Genomic DNA, 21,224 nt, shown 5'->3' with positions numbered 1-21,224 from the left:
ACTCTTCTGCCCCTCCTTACATCTCAGCCCTAATTTCTCGCTATTAACCATCCCGACTCTTGCGGTCTTCTCAAGGATGTCTTCTCTCTACGCCCTTTGTATCTAAAGCCCTCTCCCGCCTTAAACCTTTCTCACTGACTGCCCCACACCTCTGGAATGCCCTTCCCCTCAATACCCGACTAGCACCCTCAAGACCCACCTTAAGACACATTTTCTTAAAGAAGCATATGAATAGCACTGTGGATAATCCTGGACACATGATACAAAAAGCTTGGCCCCCTGCAGACGCACTTACCAGAACTCCCTCCTACTGTCTCTGTACGTTCTCCTACATTCCAATTAGACTGTAAGCTCCTCGGAGCAGGGACTCCTCTTCCTTAATGTTACTCTTATGTCTGAAGCACTTATTCCCCGAGACCTGTTATTTATATTATGTTATTTATATGATTACAACATGTATTACCACTGTGAAGCGCTATATATATTAATGGCGCTATATAAATAAAGACATACAATACAATACAAATCCAGTCTGGGTCTATGGGTTCCTTTTATGTATGTTAATGTCCCCATATGACTGACAAGCTCTATCCTGGATCTCGTTTTACTTCTCCCATTGTACTTTCAGTGTCTCTTCTGCTAACACCTCCTCCTCTGCCATAGACAACATCTGTGTTGTGATTGATTGCAGCCACCCCCCCCCCTTAGTCCAAAGAAAAGAGGCATCACCTAATACTGAAGTATTTGTTTATTTATCTAACGCAGCTATTCACCTCATTGCCATGACCATACCATGACCATGACCATGACAATACCATGAACATATGTCTTCATCTTTATTTTGTTTTATTTGACATTCTTAAATGATTAAGCAACGTTATCATTAAAACAACAGATCTCATTCTTTTTCTTCCCTTGCTGTGTTACTGCACCTTTCTCCTTCTCTCCTCGAAGCAGGGAATGTCCCATTGGACACATCTCCTTAGTTTCTGGTTTCTTGGAGGAGGGGGGGTTCACTTTGCCTTCTCCTGTTCTCTGCCTCTCTTCCTTTATGTTTTATGCCCTTGTTTTCTCTCGCCCCCCCGCCCCCCAGAGAAATGGGCAGATGAAGCCACTTTCTATCCCTCGTTCAGTCCTGTGAGTGCCGGAAGCCATCAAAGCATTGTAGGAAAATGATGAAGATAATCAGGGGGAAAATTACAACATCAACTCTGCCTCAACTCCCTAACAGGACAACCACAACTCTGCCTCAACTCCCTAACAGGACAACCACAACTCTGCCTCAACTCCCTAACAGGACAACCACAACTCTGCCTCAACACCCTAACAGGACAACCACAACTCTGCCTCAACTCCCTAACAGGACAACCACAACTCTGCCTCAACTCCCTAACAGGACAACCACAACTCTGCCTCAACTCCCTAACAGGACAACCACAACTCTGCCTCAACTCCCTAACAGGACAACCACAACTCTGCCCAACTCCCTAACAGGACAACCACAGCACTGCCTCAACTCCCTAACAGGACAACCAAAACTCTGCCTCAACTCCCTAACAGGACAGCCACAACTCTGCCTCAACTCCCTAACAGGACAGCCACAACTCTGCCTCAACTCCCTTACAGGACAGCCACAACTCTGCCCCAACTCCCTAACAGGACAGCCACAACTCTGCCTCAACTCCCTAACAGGACAACCACAGCCCGTAACAACCACTTCTAATAAACGCACACGGCCCCTGTAAGCTCACAACCCAGATAGAGTGGGCAAAGAATGGCCCCTGGGTCCTTCCCGACACCTTGAAAAGGCGCCGCGATACACCCAGAAGACCCGGGGGCCCGGCCCTGCCAGATATGGAGGTGTTTTATCTGTTTATAAATGTGTTTTTTTATTATCTTATTTCTTTGTCACTGACATCTGTACTCACAACTTCTCTGATAGTGCATCTTAATAGAAAGACACACACACACACACACAGTACTCCCATAGACATATAAAATCAGAGACACTCACAAATATAAAAGATACAAACACACACACACACACACACACACACAACTAGATACAGTACTCACAGACATACAAAATCAGAGACACTCCCAAACACAAAGATTCAAACACACACGCGCGCACACACACATATAAAATCAGAGACACTCACAAATACAAAGATTCAAACCTACACAGACACACATACACGTGGATTCACTATTCTTCACTAAAGAGATTGCAATAGAATTTGGTTTGCTCTACCGCGCAGATTAAAGAGGTGTAAGGAGAAGAAAATGACCGTACACTCTAATCTTGCACCCGGACACCGAGAGATTGTGTATCCGAAGCCATACAGAGTTTGTGATGCATTACAGTACCAGATCACACCCCTTATATTACAGTCAGTAACACAATCATACCACAAAGAACGGTCATTATCCAGGAAGGGATCTCAGTCAGTGTTTATTGAAACTAATTGAAAGATATAATCATTATGTACAATAATCCTGATGTAGATACAATTAATGTGTAATGTGTCTCCACCGTGAATCCATGCTGCATGTCATTTTGGGCCATATTACCTAAGTGGTGCTATTCCATTAGACACCTTCCCGCGCCAGGAGACCACTTACTTCCACTTAAACTGGTCTGGAATGTGTTTAATAGCGCAGCGCTGCTTGGCAAATATGGCAATTTGTCCAATAAAAAGCACAACCACAGTAACAAAACACTGGCACGATTTTCTGATCTCAGAGAGGGAGCATTTTTAAAGGTTTGAACCTTATTCTGCGTTTTCCCACATTGGGGTTTTAACAGATGGAGAGAAATATCGGTCAAAGACAGCCAAACCAAAGTATCCCCATTAATTACACTCAGCCACAGTGGTTACTATTAAATATTAGACTGACTAGTTGTGTTATAATAGAATAGCACTAGGGGATAACAGTGTAGCCTAAAAGGCTAGACAAGACCTCCTCATAGATCCAAAATAAAAAATCTTTATTCAAACAATGTTGTGTGTTTGCTATGTACAAGGTGTGTTAAAATCAAGTGTTGTGGGATCATGATCTAAAGCAAAAAGGCCACTTAATAAGTGGTATTAATTAGCTGTTGTTTACCCACCTTGTGACCCCAACAAATCTCCAAAGTAAATGGCCAGTAGGTAATTATCGGTAGTATATTTGGCTAGATAGTATGTTCAAGTTGCATATTTAGACCTTGACTTACAGTATATAGTATAAATCAAAGAAAAGAGAGCTACATATCCCCGTTACCATCACAGGGGAAGCCACATGCTGGGCACATACAGTAAATAGGGTAACCTGTAGGGCAGGCACATACAGTAAATAGGGTAACCTGTAGGGCAGTATATTCAAACCCCAATTCAGTCACCCAATTGCAGTCAGTCAATCTAATATTTAATAGCAACCAATAGGGTTGAGTGCAATTAATGGGGATACTTTGGTTTGGCTGTCTTTGACTGACATTGCTCTATATATGTGTTATATTCCCTATGCACCACCTTTGATCAAACTCCCTACTGTATTAAGGTCTAGCGGCTAATTATTTCTTTTGTTTTCACAGATGTCAAGTACCTGAAGAATGTTATGTACTGTGCTATAGTATATGTTGGCGCTTTACAAATAATAATGATAATAATGTTGCCTGGGACAAAGATAGTCCAGAAAAGCTGACGTTCTATAGAAAAAATGGTGACAATTCCTTAAATAAAAGTGGCATGTTTCTGCCCAAGGGTGGCATTTCCTGGACTAGAGGTGGTATTTCCAGGATTAGAGAGAGCATTTCCTGGACTAGGTGTGGTATTTCCAGGATTAGAGAGAGCATTTCCTGAACTAGGTGTGGTATTTCCAGGATTAGAGAGCATTTCCTGGACTAGGTGTGTTATTTCCAGGATTAGAGAGAGCATTTCCTGGACTAGGTGTGGTTATTCCAGGATTAGAGAGAGCATTTCCTGGACTAGGTGTGGTTATTCCAGGATTAGAGAGAGCATTTCCTGGACTAGGTGTGGTATTTCTTGAAATAAACTGGAGCTTGGTGGTTTCAGGACCAGATGCACTATTTGCTTTGAATCAAGGTGATTAATTCTATAATATAAGTAATATTTCTTTGTCTGGACGTGGGTATTTTATGTAGTACACGTGTTTTACACTCAAGTGCTCACAATCGATCCTTCTTCATGCAGGCTGTTGCAGGTTACTGCAGGTTGTTGCAGGTTACTGCAGGTTGTTGCTGGTTATTACTGGTAACTGCAGGTAACTGCCACCACCACTATGATGACAATTAATATAACGAGTGCTACTACCAACCAATTACGGTATTTCTGAAAGAGAAAAGAAGATTGCAGTGAGGTTGAGGGGTGTGCCACTATTTTATTTGACTAGAATCTCTATATGTCACTGCCTTTGTTTCTCACCCTCAGTTTTAAGGCACCGCCTGTCTATTTGTTAAAGTAGAAAATTAGATGCCATACTGCTTATACTGAACTTCTTAACTGCTTAACCCCCTCCCTTTCTCTCCCTCTCTCTCAGTCCCATTATCTCCCTCTCCCTTACATTGTCATTACATATGGACCATCTCTCTCTTCCTGCCATAACCCTTCCCCCTGGAATCTGTTCTTATAAATATTTTGTGCTTGGCGCGTGCGTTAGCACATGCACCCAAAAGCACAATCGCACACAGTATAAGATCAGCCTGTTAAATTCTGTTCGCACTTACCTTGCAGAAGTTCTGAATTCCGATGGTAGGATAACCCATGATATTCTATCAAAAAGAAAGACATGGTCATGAGATGCCTCCTCGTGTAACAAGGAGACCAAAGACATGGTCATGAGATGCCTCCTCGTGTAACAAGGAGACCAAAGACATGGTCATGAGATGCCTCCTCGTGTAACAAGGAGACCAAAGACATGGTCATGAGATGCCTCCTCGTGTAACAAGGAGACCAAAGACATGGTCATGAGATGCCTCCTCGTGTAACCAGGAGACCAAAGACATGGTCATTAGATGCCTCCTCGTGTAACCAGGAGACCAAAGACATGGTCATGAGATGCCTCCTCGTGTAACCAGGAGGCCAAAGACATGGTCATGAGATGCCTCCTCGTGTAACCAGGAGACCAAAGACATGGTCATGAGATGCCTCCTCTTGTAACCAGGAGACCAAAGACATGGTCATGAGACGCCTCCTCGTGTAACCAGGAGACCAAAGACATGGTCATGAGATGCCTCCTCGTGTAACAAGGAGACCAGTTCTTGGCTGGGACGGCAGCTTCCGTCATAATTTGTTCTAGCTACAAGGAAACGTCATTCAACATATCCGACCAAGGATTCATATTGATAACATGAATCCACAGTGTATTGTAATCTGTAACTCTGAGATATAAGATACATTGAATAGGTTCCTGCTGGGAAAGTGTAAGTTATGTTACCATTATCTAGCGTATGCCATGATGTCTCTGTGATAGATAAAATAACCTCAATGTAAAAGTGAGCACTGTCTCCGATAAGGGTAATTTGTATGATTTGATGAGGGTGGCGGAGGACAGCAGAAGCCACGGGCCTGAGACTAGCACGGGATAAACCATGGATGTTATTTTCATTACCTGATTGTGAGGGCCCAGACCACCCATAACATTTTCATCATCATGAAGCATTATATATTTCCCTGTGAAAAATGTGGAAATAAGGTTTACCAAATTATAATAATACCAATTACATTAGAATAAATACTGACGAATCACACATGGTACTGCACAGCTCTTGCTATTTTGAAGGTTATGGATCCTGTCATTTTAAATCATTTATAGATAAGTTTTTATGAAGAGCTGTAAAGTTTGTCCAATAGAACAAAGCTTGTTCCCTTTCTATGCAAACAGATTACTGACCATACTGTATAGCCAGGGAAGATGCACTCGAATAAGCTTTTGTCCTCATTAAATGTTTCTACCTGATTATAGTAAAGATACATTATGATGGGGGAGGATGTACTGTGCATGTATACTGTAGGGTTTCTCAGTATGATGGGGAGGATGTACTGTGCATGTATCCTGTAGGGTTTATCAGTATGATGGGGAGGATATACTGTGCATGTATACTGTAGGGTTTATCAGTATGATGGGAGAGGATATACTGTGCATGTATACTGTAGGGTTTCTCAGTATGATGGGGAGGATATACTGTGCATGTATACTGTAGGGTTTCTCAGTATGATGGGGAGGATATACTGTGCATGTATACTGTAGGGTTTATCAGTATGATGGGGAGGATATACTGTGCATGTATACTGTAAGGTTTATCAGTATGATGGGGGAGGATATACTGTGCATGTATACTGTAGGGTTTCTCAGTATGATGGGGAGGATAAACTGTGCATGTATACTGTAGGGTTTCTCAGTATGATGGGGAGGATATACTGTACATGTATACTGTAGGGTTTATCAGTATGATGGGGAGGATATACTGTACATGTATACTGTAGGGTTTATCAGTATGATGGGGAGGATATACTGTGCATGTATACTGTAGGGTTTCTCAGTATGATGGGGAGGATGTACTGTGCATGTATCCTGTAGGGTTTATCAGTATGATGGGGAGGATATACTGTACATGTATACTGTAGGGTTTATCAGTATGATGGGGGAGGATATACTGTGCATGTATACTGTAGGGTTTATCAGTATGATGGGGAGGATATACTGTACATGTATACTGTAGGGTTTATCAGTATGATGGGGAGGATATACTGTGCATGTATACTGTAGGGTTTCTCAGTATGATGGGGAGGATGTACTGTGCATGTATCCTGTAGGGTTTATCAGTATGATGGGGAGGATATACTGTGCATGTATACTGTAGGGTTTCTCAGTATGATGGGGAGGATGTACTGTGCATGTATCCTGTAGGGTTTATCAGTATGATGGGAGAGGATATACTGTGCATGTATACTGTAGGGTTTATCAGTATGATGGGAGAGGATATACTGTGCATGTATACTGTAGGGTTTCTCAGTATGATGGGGAGGATATACTGTGCATGTATACTGTAGGGTTTCTCAGTATGATGGGGAGGATATACTGTGCATGTATACTGTAGGGTTTATCAGTATGATGGGGAGGATATACTGTGCATGTATACTGTAAGGTTTATCAGTATGATGGGGGAGGATATACTGTGCATGTATACTGTAGGGTTTCTCAGTATGATGGGGAGGATAAACTGTGCATGTATACTGTAGGGTTTCTCAGTATGATGGGGAGGATATACTGTACATGTATACTGTAGGGTTTATCAGTATGATGGGGAGGATATACTGTACATGTATACTGTAGGGTTTATCAGTATGATGGGGAGGATATACTGTGCATGTATACTGTAGGGTTTCTCAGTATGATGGGGAGGATGTACTGTGCATGTATCCTGTAGGGTTTATCAGTATGATGGGGAGGATATACTGTACATGTATACTGTAGGGTTTATCAGTATGATGGGGGAGGATATACTGTGCATGTATACTGTAGGGTTTCTCAGTATGATGGGGTGGATAAACTGTGCATGTATACTGTAGGGTTTCTCAGTATGATGGGGAGGATATACTGTGCATGTATACTGTAGGGTTTATCAGTATGATGGGGAGGATATACTGTACATGTATACTGTAGGGTTTATCAGTATGATGGGGAGGATATACTGTGCATGTATACTGTAGGGTTTCTCAGTATGATGGGGAGGATAAACTGTGCATGTATACTGTAGGGTTTCTCAGTATGATGGGGAGGATAAACTGTGCATGTATACTGTAGGGTTTATCAGTATGATGGGGAGGATATACTGTACATGTATACTGTAGGGTTTATCAGTATGATGGGGAGGATATACTGTACATGTATACTGTAGGGTTTATCAGTATGATGGGGAGGATATACTGTAAATTTATACTGTAGGTTTTCTCAGTATGATGGGGAGGATATACTGTACATGTATACTGTAGCGTTTTTCAGTATGATGGGTGAGGATATACTGTAGGGTTTCTCATTATGATGGGGAGGATATACAGTGCATGTATACTGTAGGGTTTCTCAGTATGATGGGGAGGATATACTGTAAATGTATACTGTAGGTTTTCTCAGTATGATGGGGAGGATATACTGTGCATGTATACTGTAGGGTGTCTCAGTATGATGGGGAGGATATACTGTACATGTATACTGTAGGGTTTCTCAGTATGATGGGTGAGGATATACTGTACATGTATACTGTAGGGTTTCTCAGTATGATGGGGAGGATATACTGTGCATGTATACTGTAGGGTGTCTCAGTATGATGGGGAGGATATACTGTACATGTATACTGTAGCGTTTTTCAGTATGATGAGTGAGGATATACTGTAGGGTTTCTCGGTATGATGGGGAGGATATACAGTGCATGTATACTGTAGGGTTTCTCAGTATGATGGGGAGGATATACTGTACATGTATACTGTAGGGTTTCTCAGTATGATGGGGAGGATATACAGTGCATGTATACTGTAGGGTTTATCAGTATGATGGGGAGGATATACAGTGCATGTATACTGTAGCATTTTTCAGTATGATGGGTGAGGATATACTGTACATGTATACTGTAGGGTTTCTCAGTATGATGGGGAGGATAAACTGTGCATGTATACTGTAGGGTTTCTCAGTATGATGGGGAGGATATACAGTACATGTATACTGTAGGGTTTCTCAGTATGATGGGGAGGATATACTGTACATGTATACTGTAGGGTTTTTCAGTATGATGGGTGAGGATATACTGTGCATGTATACTGTAGGGTTTTTGTAGTGCATGCTGCTTTGAAACTGGAATCCCTCCCTTGCTGTGTGAGCTGAAGGTGACTCCCCTCTCCACGCACACAACCAGTCACGGACACGGACACCTTTCCTTGTTACCTGTAATTATTCTCTTCATGTTTTCGAAATTTTCATTAATTGAATCAGCAGGACTCTGGTACTGGTATTCAGCAGGACTATGGGAATAGGGGAATGATTTCTCCCCTGTAGGAAAGAGGAACAGCTCCTGCACCAGTCTCCTAATCATGGGCTGAGTATTCAGGATCCTGCTCTTCTCCTCAGAGCTGGTGTCTTCCAGGTCATCAACCACCACAATGATATTCTTCTTTCCTGCAAGCACACAAGCAAAACCTAAAGAGTACCGGCAATTAACATCCCCTCAGGTTAATACTTGTGTATTTCTGTTTCTTTCTACAGTATATGTGACAAATGTTAACAGCAAACTAAATCCCTGTAAATCTGCTATGCTGATAAAATAAAATGTCATTCTGTTTTGGACAATATGTTTTTCTAAAACAATACGTCATTAATTTATAATCACATGTTCTCCTGGCTCGTTTTTGTCTCCCTCTTACCATGTATACTGAATAAATACTCCAGCTCTTCATCATACAGAGAATCTGTCACATCGGTGATATTTATCCTGCCTCTCTTCTTCGTGTGGTATAGAATGGCGAACCTGCACTTGGAGACCTCATCTCTGAAGTTCTGGGAGCTGTTATTGGAGATGTAAACAGGTCGGACGTCCATCACTGTCGGCAGAGTCAAGAGGAAGAGGATCAACCATTCATAGCAAATCCGACCTTCTCTTGAGAAGATTCCAACCACAGTATTTCTTTTCAGCATCTTCCTCTTTGATCACAGGAGACCTCCTCGCTGTAACAGGACAGAACAGCCACTCCGTGGTTAAGATGGCTAAAGGGGTGGAAATGTGGGAAATGCTCAATTCTCTGCCACTCAGATTTCTGTAACACACTGTACACAATACAGATTTACTACAAAGTATGTAATAGGTGCTCACAATACATACTGATGACAAGCGCAATTCAGGGTTAAAGCAATGCCCCAGTCGATCAACCATTTGTAATAACGTTGCTTTTCCCAACGGTATCGCTCTTCCTCTTTGCTCAGAGTAGAGAGCTTGTCACAAGACAGAAGCAGCAGCTCTCGGGTCAGGATGAGAGAAAAAGCCCAAATATGAGCTTTCTAGAGGTTTCTCCGAGTTCTACAACGTGCACAATGCAGCGTTTCTCAACACGTTCAGTACACAACAGCAACACAACTCAATCGGGGGTCACCATGCATGTTGATAAGTATACCCAACACATAAAAGTGTGTCTTCATGTAGCAACACAGGGGCAATTTAGTTGCCCCACCATACATTAGTGGGTTTTCCTGGCAAAACTGGTGCAATCTTTTCATTATCCACCATCGCCCCAGTTTTAAAGGAAAGATTCATGATCCTCCAAAGTTTATTGCAGTAAAAACATTCGCCACATTAAAATTAAAAACGTATACGAACATGGACCGTATTTCGCTTTTTTGCCAATTATATCAAAAGACTTGATTCCTGCATGGACAGCTGTGTGAGGCACATGCTTTACCATCAATACAAATAGGACATTGGTCGATCTATTGTTTTTGAGGTCTGTAAGACATGTGTGCAGAGGTTCATATAATGGAGACCGATTTGTGTGACATTATATCTTGGCTTTATTGAGCCTGTTCCTTTATCCCGGCAAAACATACACAAACAACAAAATAACAAACCCCTCTCCATGTGTAAGGGCTAACTTACTTCCCCAGACCCTATCTGCAGGACTGGAGGGATATTCCCATTACCAGCCTATCACCCCAAAGTCTCAGGATGTCCTCCATGTCAGTCTCTGGCAGGTTCCTGGGTCCTCTGTGTCCAGGAAATATAGGTGTCTGGGTGTCTGGGTGTCTTGATCTCAGCACAGCCTTTGTGCTCAAGACCGTGTCTGTGTGCAGGCTTCTCTGCTCTCCTTCTGTCAGCCCAAATGTGAACTCAGGAATCTCTCTCCCGTTTCCAACAGAAGGCTTTTCTTAGAGTTCTAATGTGGCCAGGTGGAGTGAGTCTAGTTAATTACCTGTCCGCAATTAAACAGCTCCCTGATGGATTTAGAGGCACTGTATATGTGTAAGTGGGAGAGAGTTTGTGCGTGTGTATATTGTATGTCTTTATTTATATTGCGCCAAAAGTGTACTCAGTGCTTCACAAAGAATACAGTACTGGGAATTATAATAATACAATAAGTGCAGCAAAATCAGACAATGGGAAAGGAAATCCCTGCCCCGAAGAGTTTACAATCTAAGAGGTTTCATGGGAGAGTTACAGAGACAGCAGGTGAGGGCATAAGTGCTGTAGATGGCAGTGCTTGGCCACAATGGTTGGTAGGAGTGACTGTGGGTGTGGGACAATAGCCATAAGTGGGATGCTGGATTTGTGGGGCGAGTTTTAAGGTTAGTCAGTATTAAATCAGAAGGTTAACACCATTTACAGTGGAAGAGATGGCAGGGAGGTGTGGGTGAGAGCAGGGAGGCAGGGAGGTGTGGGTGAGATCAGGTGTGTATGTCTGGATTCAGGCTTAGGGGAGATCCCCAGCAGCAGGAAGGAGTAGATAGAGGGTGTGAATAGACGATTTGTGTTGGTGCTTTTTATTGAGGGGTAAAGAAGTTGTTGGGAGAGAGGTGTATAAATAATGGTGCAGTGGGGAGTGGGAAAGTTGGGGAGAACAGAGACATTCACAAAGGAGTGAGGAAACAGTAAACAGAAAAAGCAGTAGGGAGGCAATAGTGAGATGCAGGAGGGAGGGCATAGTGAGATGCAGGAGGGAGGGCATAGTGAGATGCAGGAGGGAAGGCATAGTGAGATGCAGGAGGGAGGGCATAGTGAGATGCAGGAGGAGAGGGCACAGTGAGATGCAGGAGGGGGGGCATAGTGAGATGCAGGAGGGAGGGCATAGTGAGATGCAGGAGGGAGGGCATAGTGAGATGCAGGAGGGAGGGCATAGTGAGATGCAGGAGGGAGGGCATAGTGAGATGCAGGAGGAGAGGGCACAGTGAGATGCAGGAGGGGGGGCATAGTGAGATGGAGGAGAGGGCACAGTGAGTTGCAGGAGGGAGGGCATAGTGAGATGCAGGAGGGAGGGCATAGTGAGATGCAGGAGGGAGGGCATAGTGAGATGCAGGAGGGAGGGCATAGTGAGATGCAGGAGGGAGGGCATAGTGAGATGCAGGAGGAGAGGGCACAGTGAGATGCAGGAGGGGGGGCATAGTGAGATGGAGGAGAGGGCACAGTGAGTTGCAGGAGGGAGGGCATAGTGAGATGCAGGAGGGAGGGCATAGTGAGATGCAGGAGGAGAGGGCACAGTGAGATGCAGGAGGGGGGGCATAGTGAGATGCAGGAGGGAGGGCATAGTGAGATGCAGGAGGAGAGGGCACAGTGAGATGCAGGAGGGGGGGCATAGTGAGATGGAGGAGAGGGCACAGTGAGATGCAGGAGGGGGGGCATAGTGAGATGCAGGAGGGAGGGCATAGTGAGATGCAGGAGGGAGGGCATAGTGAGATGCAGGAGGGAGGGCATAGTGAGATGCAGGAGGAGAGGGCACAGTGAGATGCAGGAGGGGGGGCATAGTGAGATGGAGGAGAGGGCTCAGTGAGTTGCAGGAGGGAGGGCATAGTGAGATGCAGTAGGGAGGGCATAGTGAGATGCAGGAGAGAGACTTCCCAGGTACTGGAGGATAGGAAGAGTACAAATAATCTCAGCTTTTAGAAAGTTTAGCTCTCACAGCTGCAGAGTTGTTGTTGTGCAGAGTCCAGATCTTCCTCAAATCTTCTCCTCCAATTTCAACTCCAAAATTAACTCTGACAGTCACTTTAGATGTGACACAGCCATATGGCTCACAGCCAAGATAGACTGTCTTAAATACTGTGATCACATGCATTTGACTAACAATTAAGAGAGGGGTTTGCCTAATTAGCTCACACAGACATACCAATTAGATTTTAAATTCTGTAGAAATTGATGATAGAATTAAGCTCACAGACATACCAATTAGATTTGTGTTTGTGTAAATGTGTGTGTGTAAGTGAGAGTGTGTATGTGTGTGTGTATTGTGTTGTAAGGTGATTTTCTGAATTGATTCCTTAGGACTGGGATCGTGTGGTTTCAGCAGCACAGGATCAATGATCAGGAAGAGAACAACCTGGGAGAGGGGGCTGCAGGGGAAGGGGCAACAGGAGACGGCAGGACGCGGTGGGGGGAGAGGAGACCTGTGTGCTGCAGGGGTCGGGGGCATAGGAGACTGCAGCGGGAGGGAGGAGGCTGTGGGCTGCAGGGGGGGAGAGGAGGCTGTAAGCTGCAGGTGGGGTGGGGAAGAGGAGGCTATGGGCTGCAGGGGAATGCGGGGGGGAGAGAGGCGGTTGCTGGCCGCAGGGTGGTGTCGGGGGGGGGGGGGAGGTGAGAGGAGGCAGTGGGTTGCAGCAGGGTTGGAGGGAAAGAGGGGGCTGCAGAGGAATCACCCGGCTTTAAAGGTTTCTCCAGCTCTGCCCCCTTTTTTCCCCATGGCCGGTACGTGGGCCCTATACTTAGGGTTGCCGGGTGACATCTCCAAAAATACTGGACACAATGGTGAAAGGTGTGTAGCCGAGTCCCTTACCCTGCATCCGGTGCGGGGGAGCTGTCAAATGGTTGGCTGGAGCTCCGCGCGATCAGGAGTGTGGGGGCGGCCATTTTGGTAATCGCGCATGCGCAATGCGGCGAGGTGCGCATGTGCAGTGTGAGGAGTGCGACGGCCATCTTAGGATGACTCCGCATATGCAGCCGCGGAACTACGAGTCTCAGAATCCCTAAAGGAAGGGACTGCCCTATGGAATAAGCCAATAGGATGCGAATAGTTGGGGGGATACAGGATATCGTCCGCGTGCAGGGGGCACACGCGCCAGTCTGATAAATGCAACGAGGAGACAGGTAGTGTCCAGGGAGCAGCAGCTTCCTGGACTAAGCCTAGACCTCGCCCCCTAGGCCCGAGTTAGGCCCTGAGCCAAATCAAAGTCAGTGTTGTAGGGAAGGCCCCAGATTGGGACGCTTCCCATTATACTGGTGACTGTACTACTGTGCCTGTGGATGGACGTCCACGCGTCGCTCTGCAGCCCGAGACCAGGCCACAGTACTTTGGGACACTGTGTGAGACCCTCCAGCTGAAGCTCACACTACGAGGAGGATCGGACCCTTAGGAGATGGGGAATTGTGTCGGAGGCCCCGCTGCGTGGGACCCGCTCCAACACACTGCGCCAAGCAACACGTGGGTACTGGAGTACCCAGGCAGGTACCCAACGTGCACCTACATCCACAGGGGGTAGCGCTACCTCATATTTGGGTGGGATTGCTGGGACGGACACCAGGGGTTACTGGTGCCACAGCACCCTCAGTACTTTGGGGGAACCACTCAGTGTTTGGGGTCACGGCATTATACTGTTGGTACCAGATATTGTGTGTTATCTGTGGTTAATCTGTGTAAAGCTCAGTTATATACATTGTGTGTAGTATTGCTTACTGCTGGTGTATTGGTTCCTGTGAGGGGCTATCCTGCCATCGCTGGGATCCCTCATAGGTGGAGGCGCTGCACGCAAAGAGACAAAGCTCACCCCAGGCTCCAAGAAGCGGAGGCTTAGGCCTTCTGTGAGCAACAGGTACAGCAGCACGCACAGTTGCCCGCGTAGTTCCCTTAGGCTTAGGGAATGGGGGCTACTGGGGCGATGAGCTCAACACACACAAACACACTTCACATCGCTCCATGCTGTTTCCTCCTCTTCTTGGCCCCACCCACAGGCTCCTGACACAGCTTTTTGATTGGCTGCATTACCCAGCAGCAGCCAATCAGAATGGAGGTAGCTGCCGAGCCTGCAAGCAGCCGCCCTGCTCGGCGAAATGCCGGGGCCCCCCCAAGCCGATCAGGTCACTATGTTCAGAGAGGTAATACCGGTATACACATACACGCCCAGAGAGGTAATACCGGTATACACATACATGCCCGGAAAGGTAATACCGGTATACGCATACACGCCCAGAGAGGTAATACCGGTATATACATACACGCCCAGAGAGGTAATACCAGTATACACATACACGCCCGGAGAGGTAATACTGGTATACTCATACACGCCCAGAGAGGTAATACCGGTATATACATACACGCCCAGAGAGGTAATACCGGTATATACATACACGCCCAGAGAGATAATACCAGTATACACATGCACGCGCAGAGAGGTAATACCGGTATACACATACACACCCAGAGAGGTAATACCGGTATACACGTACACGCCCAGAGAGGTAATACCGGTATGCACGTACACGCCCAGAGAGGTAATACCGGTATACACATACACGCCCAGAGAGGTAATACCGGTATACACATACACGCCCAGAGAGGTAATACCGGTATACACATACACGCCCAGATAGGTAATACCGGTATATACATACATGCCCAGAGAGGTTATACCGGTATACACATACACGTCCAGAGAGGTAATACCGGTATACACATACACGCCCAGAGAGGTAATACCGGTATACGCATACACGCCCAGAGAGGTAATACTGGTATATACATACACGTCCAGAGAGGTAATACCAGTATACACATACACGCCCGGAGAGGTAATACTGGTATACTCATACACGCCCAGAGAGGTAATACCGGTATATACATATACGCCCAGAGAGGTAATACCAGTATACACATGCATGCGCAGAGAGGTAATACCGGTATACACATACACACCCAGAGAGGTAATACCGGTATACACGTACACGCCCAGAGAGGTAATACCGGTATGCACGTACATGCCCAGAGAGGTAATACCGGTATACACATACACGCCCAGAGAGGTAATACCGGTATACACATACACGCCCAGAGAGGTAATACCGGTATACACATACACACCCAGAGAGGTAATACCGGTATACACATACACGCCCAGAGTGGTAATACCGGTATACACATACACGTCCAGAGAGGTAATACCGGTATACACATACACGCCCAGAGAGGTAATACCGGTATACTCATATACGCCCAGAGAGGTAATACCGGTATACACATACACGCCCAGAGAGGTAATACCGGTATACACATACACACCCAGAGAGGTAATACCGGTATACACATACACGCCCAGAGAGGTAATACCGGTATATACATACACACCCAGAGAGGTAATACCGGTATACACATACACACCCAGAGAGGTAATACCGGTATACACGTACACGCCCAGAGAGGTAACACCGGTATACACATACACGTCCAGAGAGGTAACACCGGTATACACATACACGCCCAGAGAGGTAATACCGGTATACACATACACGCCCAGAGAGGTAATACCGGTATACACATACACACCCAGAGAGGTAATACCGGTATACACATACAGTACACGCCCAGAGAGGTAATACCGGTATACACATACACGCCCAGAGAGGTAATACCGGTATACACATACACGTCTTCTTTCCCAATATGCTGCTTGCCCCTCACTCACTGAAAGGCTGAAGAACCGCACAAACAGCCGGAGAATAAAGAGCTTGTCCTTTATCTTGCATAGGATCAGGATTTCCTGATATCATACACAGCGTCACAACGCCCTCTCCTCTCCCTTATCTCCCCTCTCCTCTCCCTTATCTCCCCTGTCCCTTTCTTTTCTTGCTGCTTCGGGTCTCCCTAAGACACCGTAATACTGAGAAGGTAACCCTAACTGGTGTTGTAGACGGTACCTGTTCAGATGAGGGTCCTTCTGACTCCCGAGAAGATCAGACTCTGCTCTTTGTCCGACACGATGCCAAGCGCACACTCTAATCCTGTGTCACACTCAAACTGAAAGTGAAAGGAACATCTGATCGTTAAACCACGTAACTAGTGCAGACCCTCACTGTCCCATGCACAGCACTGCCCCCTGAGGCACACACACCACATGCACAGTAACACACGTATGTCTATTGTATGTCTTTATTTATATAGACCCAAAAGTGTACTCAGCGCTTCACAAAGAATACAGTACGGGCAATTATAATAATACAATAAGTGCAGCAAAAATCAGACAATGGGATAGGAAATCCCTGCCCCGAAGAGCTTACAATCTAAGAGGTTTGAGGGGAAACTTACAGAGACAGCAGGTGAGGGAATAAGTGCTGTAGATGGGTGTGCTTGGCCACAATGGGTGGTATAAGTGACTGTGGGTGGGACAATAGCCATGAGGGCAGCTATTGGGATGCTGGATTTGTGGTGCGAGTTTTAAGGTTAGTCAGTGTTAGATGAAAAGGTTAACACCAGTTACAGGGGAAGAGGTGGCAGGGAGGGGGGGTGAGTGCAGGAAGGCGTGGGTGAGAGTGGGAGGCAGGGAGGGGTGGGTGAGAGCAGGGAGGCGTGGGTGAGAGCAGGGAGGTGTGGGTGAGTGCAGGGAGGGGTGGGTGAGAGCAGGGAGGCGTGGGTGAGAGCAGGGAGGCGTGGGTGAGTGCAGGAAGGCGTGGGTGAGAGTGGGAGGCAGGGAGGGGTGGGTGAGAGCAGGGAGGCGTGGGTGAGAGTGGGAGGCAGGGAGGTGTGGGTGAGATCAGGTGTGTATGTCTGGCTTTAGGATTAGGGGAGATCCCCAGCAGCAGGAAGGAGTAGATAGAGGGTGTGAATAGAGGATGTGGGGGTGCTTTTTATTGAGGGGTAAAGAAGATGGAGATATATGAATAGAGTTGGAGACATGGGGCTGGTAGAAAGAAATGTGTATTTTGAAAAGAAGCGATGTCGGAGCGAATATAAATAGTAGCAGCAGCATGGCAGCCATATCTTCTGCTTCTGCATGTCCTGCATGAAACCAGATGCAAAGCTCGCAGGGGAAGGGTTTGTCCTCTTCAAGAGTTAAACACGGAAACATGTTATCGTCATTGGGTGTTTCCATGTCATAGTTCCCGAGCAGTTTAACCCCATAACCCCAGAGACACACGCACACAGGAACCTCACCTACTCACAAGGTGTATTCATTAAACTGAACACGGGAATCACACATGTCGTGCGTCTCGCACAGTTAGCCGAAGCGCTTTCACCACTTGGACATTTGACTGTTGAAGGTAATCTTAACATTATACCCGAACCTTAACCCCTCACCCTAACAACCCTCCCTTAACCCCTAACCCTAAAAACCCTCACCTTAACCCCTAACAACCCTCACCTTAACCCCTAACCCTAAAAACCCTCACCTTAACCCCTAACCCTAAAAACCCTCACCTTAACCCCTAACCCTAAAAACCCTCACCTTAACCCTAACCCTAAAAACCCTCACCTTTACCCCTAACCCTAAAAACCCTCACCTTAACCCTAACCCTAAAAACCCTCACCTTAACCCCTAACCCTAAAAACCCTCACCTTAACACCTAACCCTAAAAACCCTCACCTTAACCCCTAACCCTAACAACCCTCACCTCAACCCCTAACCCTAACAACCCTCACCTCAACCCCTAACCCTAAAAACCCTAACCTTAACCCCTAATCCTAACAACTCTCACCTTAACCCCTAATCCTAACAACTCTCACCTTAACCCCTAACCCTAACAACCCTCACCTTAACCCCTAACCCTAACAACCCTCACCTTAACCCCTAACCCTAAAAACCCTCACCTTTACCCCTAACCCTAAAAACTCTCACCTTTACCCCTAACCCTAAAAACCCTAACCTTAACCCCTAACCCTAAAAACCCTCCCTTAACCCCTAACCCTAAAAACCCTCACCTTAACCCCTAACCCTAACAACCCTCACCTTAACCCTAAAAACCCTCACCTTAACCCCTAACCCTAAAAACCCTCCCTTAACCCCTAACCCTAAAAACCCTCACCTTAACCCCTAACCCTAACAACCCTGACCTTAACACCTAACCCTAAAAACCCTCACCTTAACCCCTAACCCTAAAAACCCTCACCTTAACCCCTCACCCTAACAACCCTAATCTTAACCCCTAACCCTAAAAACCCTCACCTTATCCCCTAACCCTAAGAACACTAACCTTACCCCTCCTTAACCCTAACCCCAACAACCCTAACCTAAAAACCCTCACCTTAACCCCTAACCCTAAAAACCTTCACCTTTTCCCCTAACCCTAAAAACTCTCACCTTTACCCCTAACCCTAACCTAACCTAACTCTTTGCTCAGAGTAGAGAGCTTGTCACAAGACAGAAGCAGCAGCAGCTCTCGGGTCAGGATGAGAGAAAAAGCCCAAATATGAGCTTTCTAGAGGTTTCTCCGAGTTCTGCAACGTGCACAATGCAGCGTTTCTCAACACGTTCAGTACACAACAGCAACAAAACTAAATCGGGGGTCACAATGCATGTTGATAAGTATACCCAACACATAAAAGTGTGTCTTCATGTAGCAACACAGGGGCAATTTAGTTGCCCCACCATACATTAGTGGTTTTTCCTGGCAAAACTGGTGCAATCTTTTCATTATCCACCATCGCCCCAGTTTTAAAGGAAAGATTCATGATCCTCCGAAGTTTATTGCAGTAAAAACATTCACCATATTAAAATTAAAAACGTATACGAACATGGACCGTATTTCGCTTTTTTGCCCATTATATCAAAAGACTTGATTCCTGCATGGACAGCTGTGTGAGGCACATGCTTTACCATCAATACAAATAGGACATTGGTCGATCTATTGTTTTTGAGGTCTGTAAGACATGTGTGCAGAGGTACATGTTATGGAGACCGATTTGTGTGACATTATATCTTGGCTTTATTGAGCCTGTTCCTTTATTCTGGCAAAACATACACAAACAACAAAAGAACAAACCCTTATCCTTGTGTAAGGGCTAACTTACTTCCCCAGACCCTATCTGCAGGACTGGAGGGATAGTCCCATTACCAGCCTATCACCCCAAAGTCTCAGGATGTCCTCCATGTCAGTCTCTGGCAGGTTCCTGGGTCCTCTGTGTCCAGGAAATATAGGTGTCTGGGTGTCTGGGTGTCTTGATCTCAGCACAGCCTTTGTGCTCAAGACCGTGTCTGTGTGCAGGCTTCTCTGCTCTCCTTCTGTCAGCCCAAATGTGAACTCAGGAATCTCTCTCCCGTTTCCAACAGAAGGCTTTTCTTAGAGTTCTAATGTGGCCAGGTGGAGTGAGTCTAGTTAATTACCTGTCCGCAATTAAACAGCTCCCTGATGGATTTAGAGGCACTGTATGTGTGTAAGTGGGAGAGAGTTTGTGCGTGTGTATATTGTATGTCTTTATTTATATTGCGCCAAAAGTGTACTCAGTGCTTCACAAAGAATACAGTACTGGGAATTATAATAATACAATAAGTGCAGCAAAATCAGACAATGGGAAAGGAAATCCCTGCCCCGAAGAGCTTACAATCTAAGAGGTTTCATGGGAGAGTTACAGAGACAGCAGGTGAGGGAATAAGTGCTGTAGATGGCAGGGCTTGGCCACAATGGTTGGTAGGAGTGACTGTGGGTGTGGGACAATAGCCATAAGTGGGATGCTGGATTTGTGGGGCGAGTTTTAAGGTTAGTCAGTATTAAATCAGAAGGTTAACACCATTTACAGGGGAAGAGATGGCAGGGAGGTGTGGGTGAGATCAGGTGTGTATGTCTGGCTTCAGGCTTAGGGGAGATCCCCAGCAGCAGGAAGGAGTAGATAGAGGGTGTGAATAGACGATTTGTGTTGGTGCTTTTTATTGAGGGGTAAAGAAGTTGTTGGGAGAGAGGTGTATAAATAATGGTGCAGTGGGGAGTGGGGAAGTTGGGGAGAACAGAGACATTCACAAAGGAGTGAGGAAACAGTAAACGGAAAAAGCAGTAGGGAGGCAATAGTGAGATGCAGGAGGGAGGGCATAGTGAGATGCAGGAGGGAGGGCACAGTGAGATGCAGGAGGAGAGGGCATAGTGAGATGCAGGAGGGAGGGCATAGTGAGATACAGGAGGGAGAGATTCCCAGGTATTGGAGGATAGGAAGAGTACAAATAATCACAGCTTTTAGAAAGTTAAGGTTTCACCGCTGCAGAGTTGTTGTTGTGCAGAGTCCCGATCTTCCTCTAATCTTCTCCTCCAATTTCAACTCCAAAATTAACTCTGACAGTCACTTTAGATGTGACACAGCCATATGGCTCACAGCCAAGATAGACTGTTTTAAATACTGTGATCACATGCATTTGACTAACAATTAAGAGAGGGGTTTGCCTAATTAGCTCACACAGACATACCAATTAGATTTTAAATTCTGTAGAAATTGATGATAGAATTAAGCTCACAGACATACCAATTAGATTTGTGTTTGTGTAAATGTGTGTGTGTAAGTGAGAGT

The 21,224-nt window shown here is 45.8% G+C and overlaps 1 protein-coding gene across 5 annotated transcripts in view; it reads right to left on the bottom strand.

Annotated features, from left to right (window-relative positions):
- Positions 1-2,439: 2,439 nt before the first annotated feature.
- The window catches only part of LOC142463613 (uncharacterized), a 30,979-nt gene continuing 12,194 nt past the window's right edge, over positions 2,440-21,224 (bottom strand). For 2 of the 5 annotated variants that reach the window (XM_075566569.1, XM_075566570.1), the window contains exons 2-7: positions 16,655-16,754; positions 9,417-9,756; positions 8,941-9,171; positions 5,614-5,675; positions 4,730-4,774; positions 2,440-4,334 (exon numbers count right to left, since the gene is read on the bottom strand). In XM_075566569.1, the coding sequence (XP_075422684.1) occupies positions 4,251-4,334; positions 4,730-4,774; positions 5,614-5,675; positions 8,941-9,171; positions 9,417-9,687 (693 nt within the window). In that variant the 5' untranslated portion in view covers positions 9,688-9,756; positions 16,655-16,754 and the 3' untranslated portion in view covers positions 2,440-4,250. Of the gene's footprint in view, positions 4,335-4,729; positions 4,775-5,613; positions 5,676-8,940; positions 9,172-9,416; positions 9,817-16,654; positions 16,755-20,916; positions 20,940-21,224 lie in introns of those variants that run through there. The other 3 variants (XM_075566571.1, XM_075566572.1, XM_075566573.1) reach the window with 3 other exon arrangements.

The sequence above is a fragment of the Ascaphus truei genome, chromosome 11 (genome assembly GCF_040206685.1).
Source record: "Ascaphus truei isolate aAscTru1 chromosome 11, aAscTru1.hap1, whole genome shotgun sequence".
NCBI classification, from domain to species: Eukaryota; Metazoa; Chordata; class Amphibia; order Anura; family Ascaphidae; genus Ascaphus; species Ascaphus truei.
The sequence above is the reverse complement of the archived record's forward strand: the minus strand, read 5'-3'. Positions and strand labels throughout refer to the sequence as shown.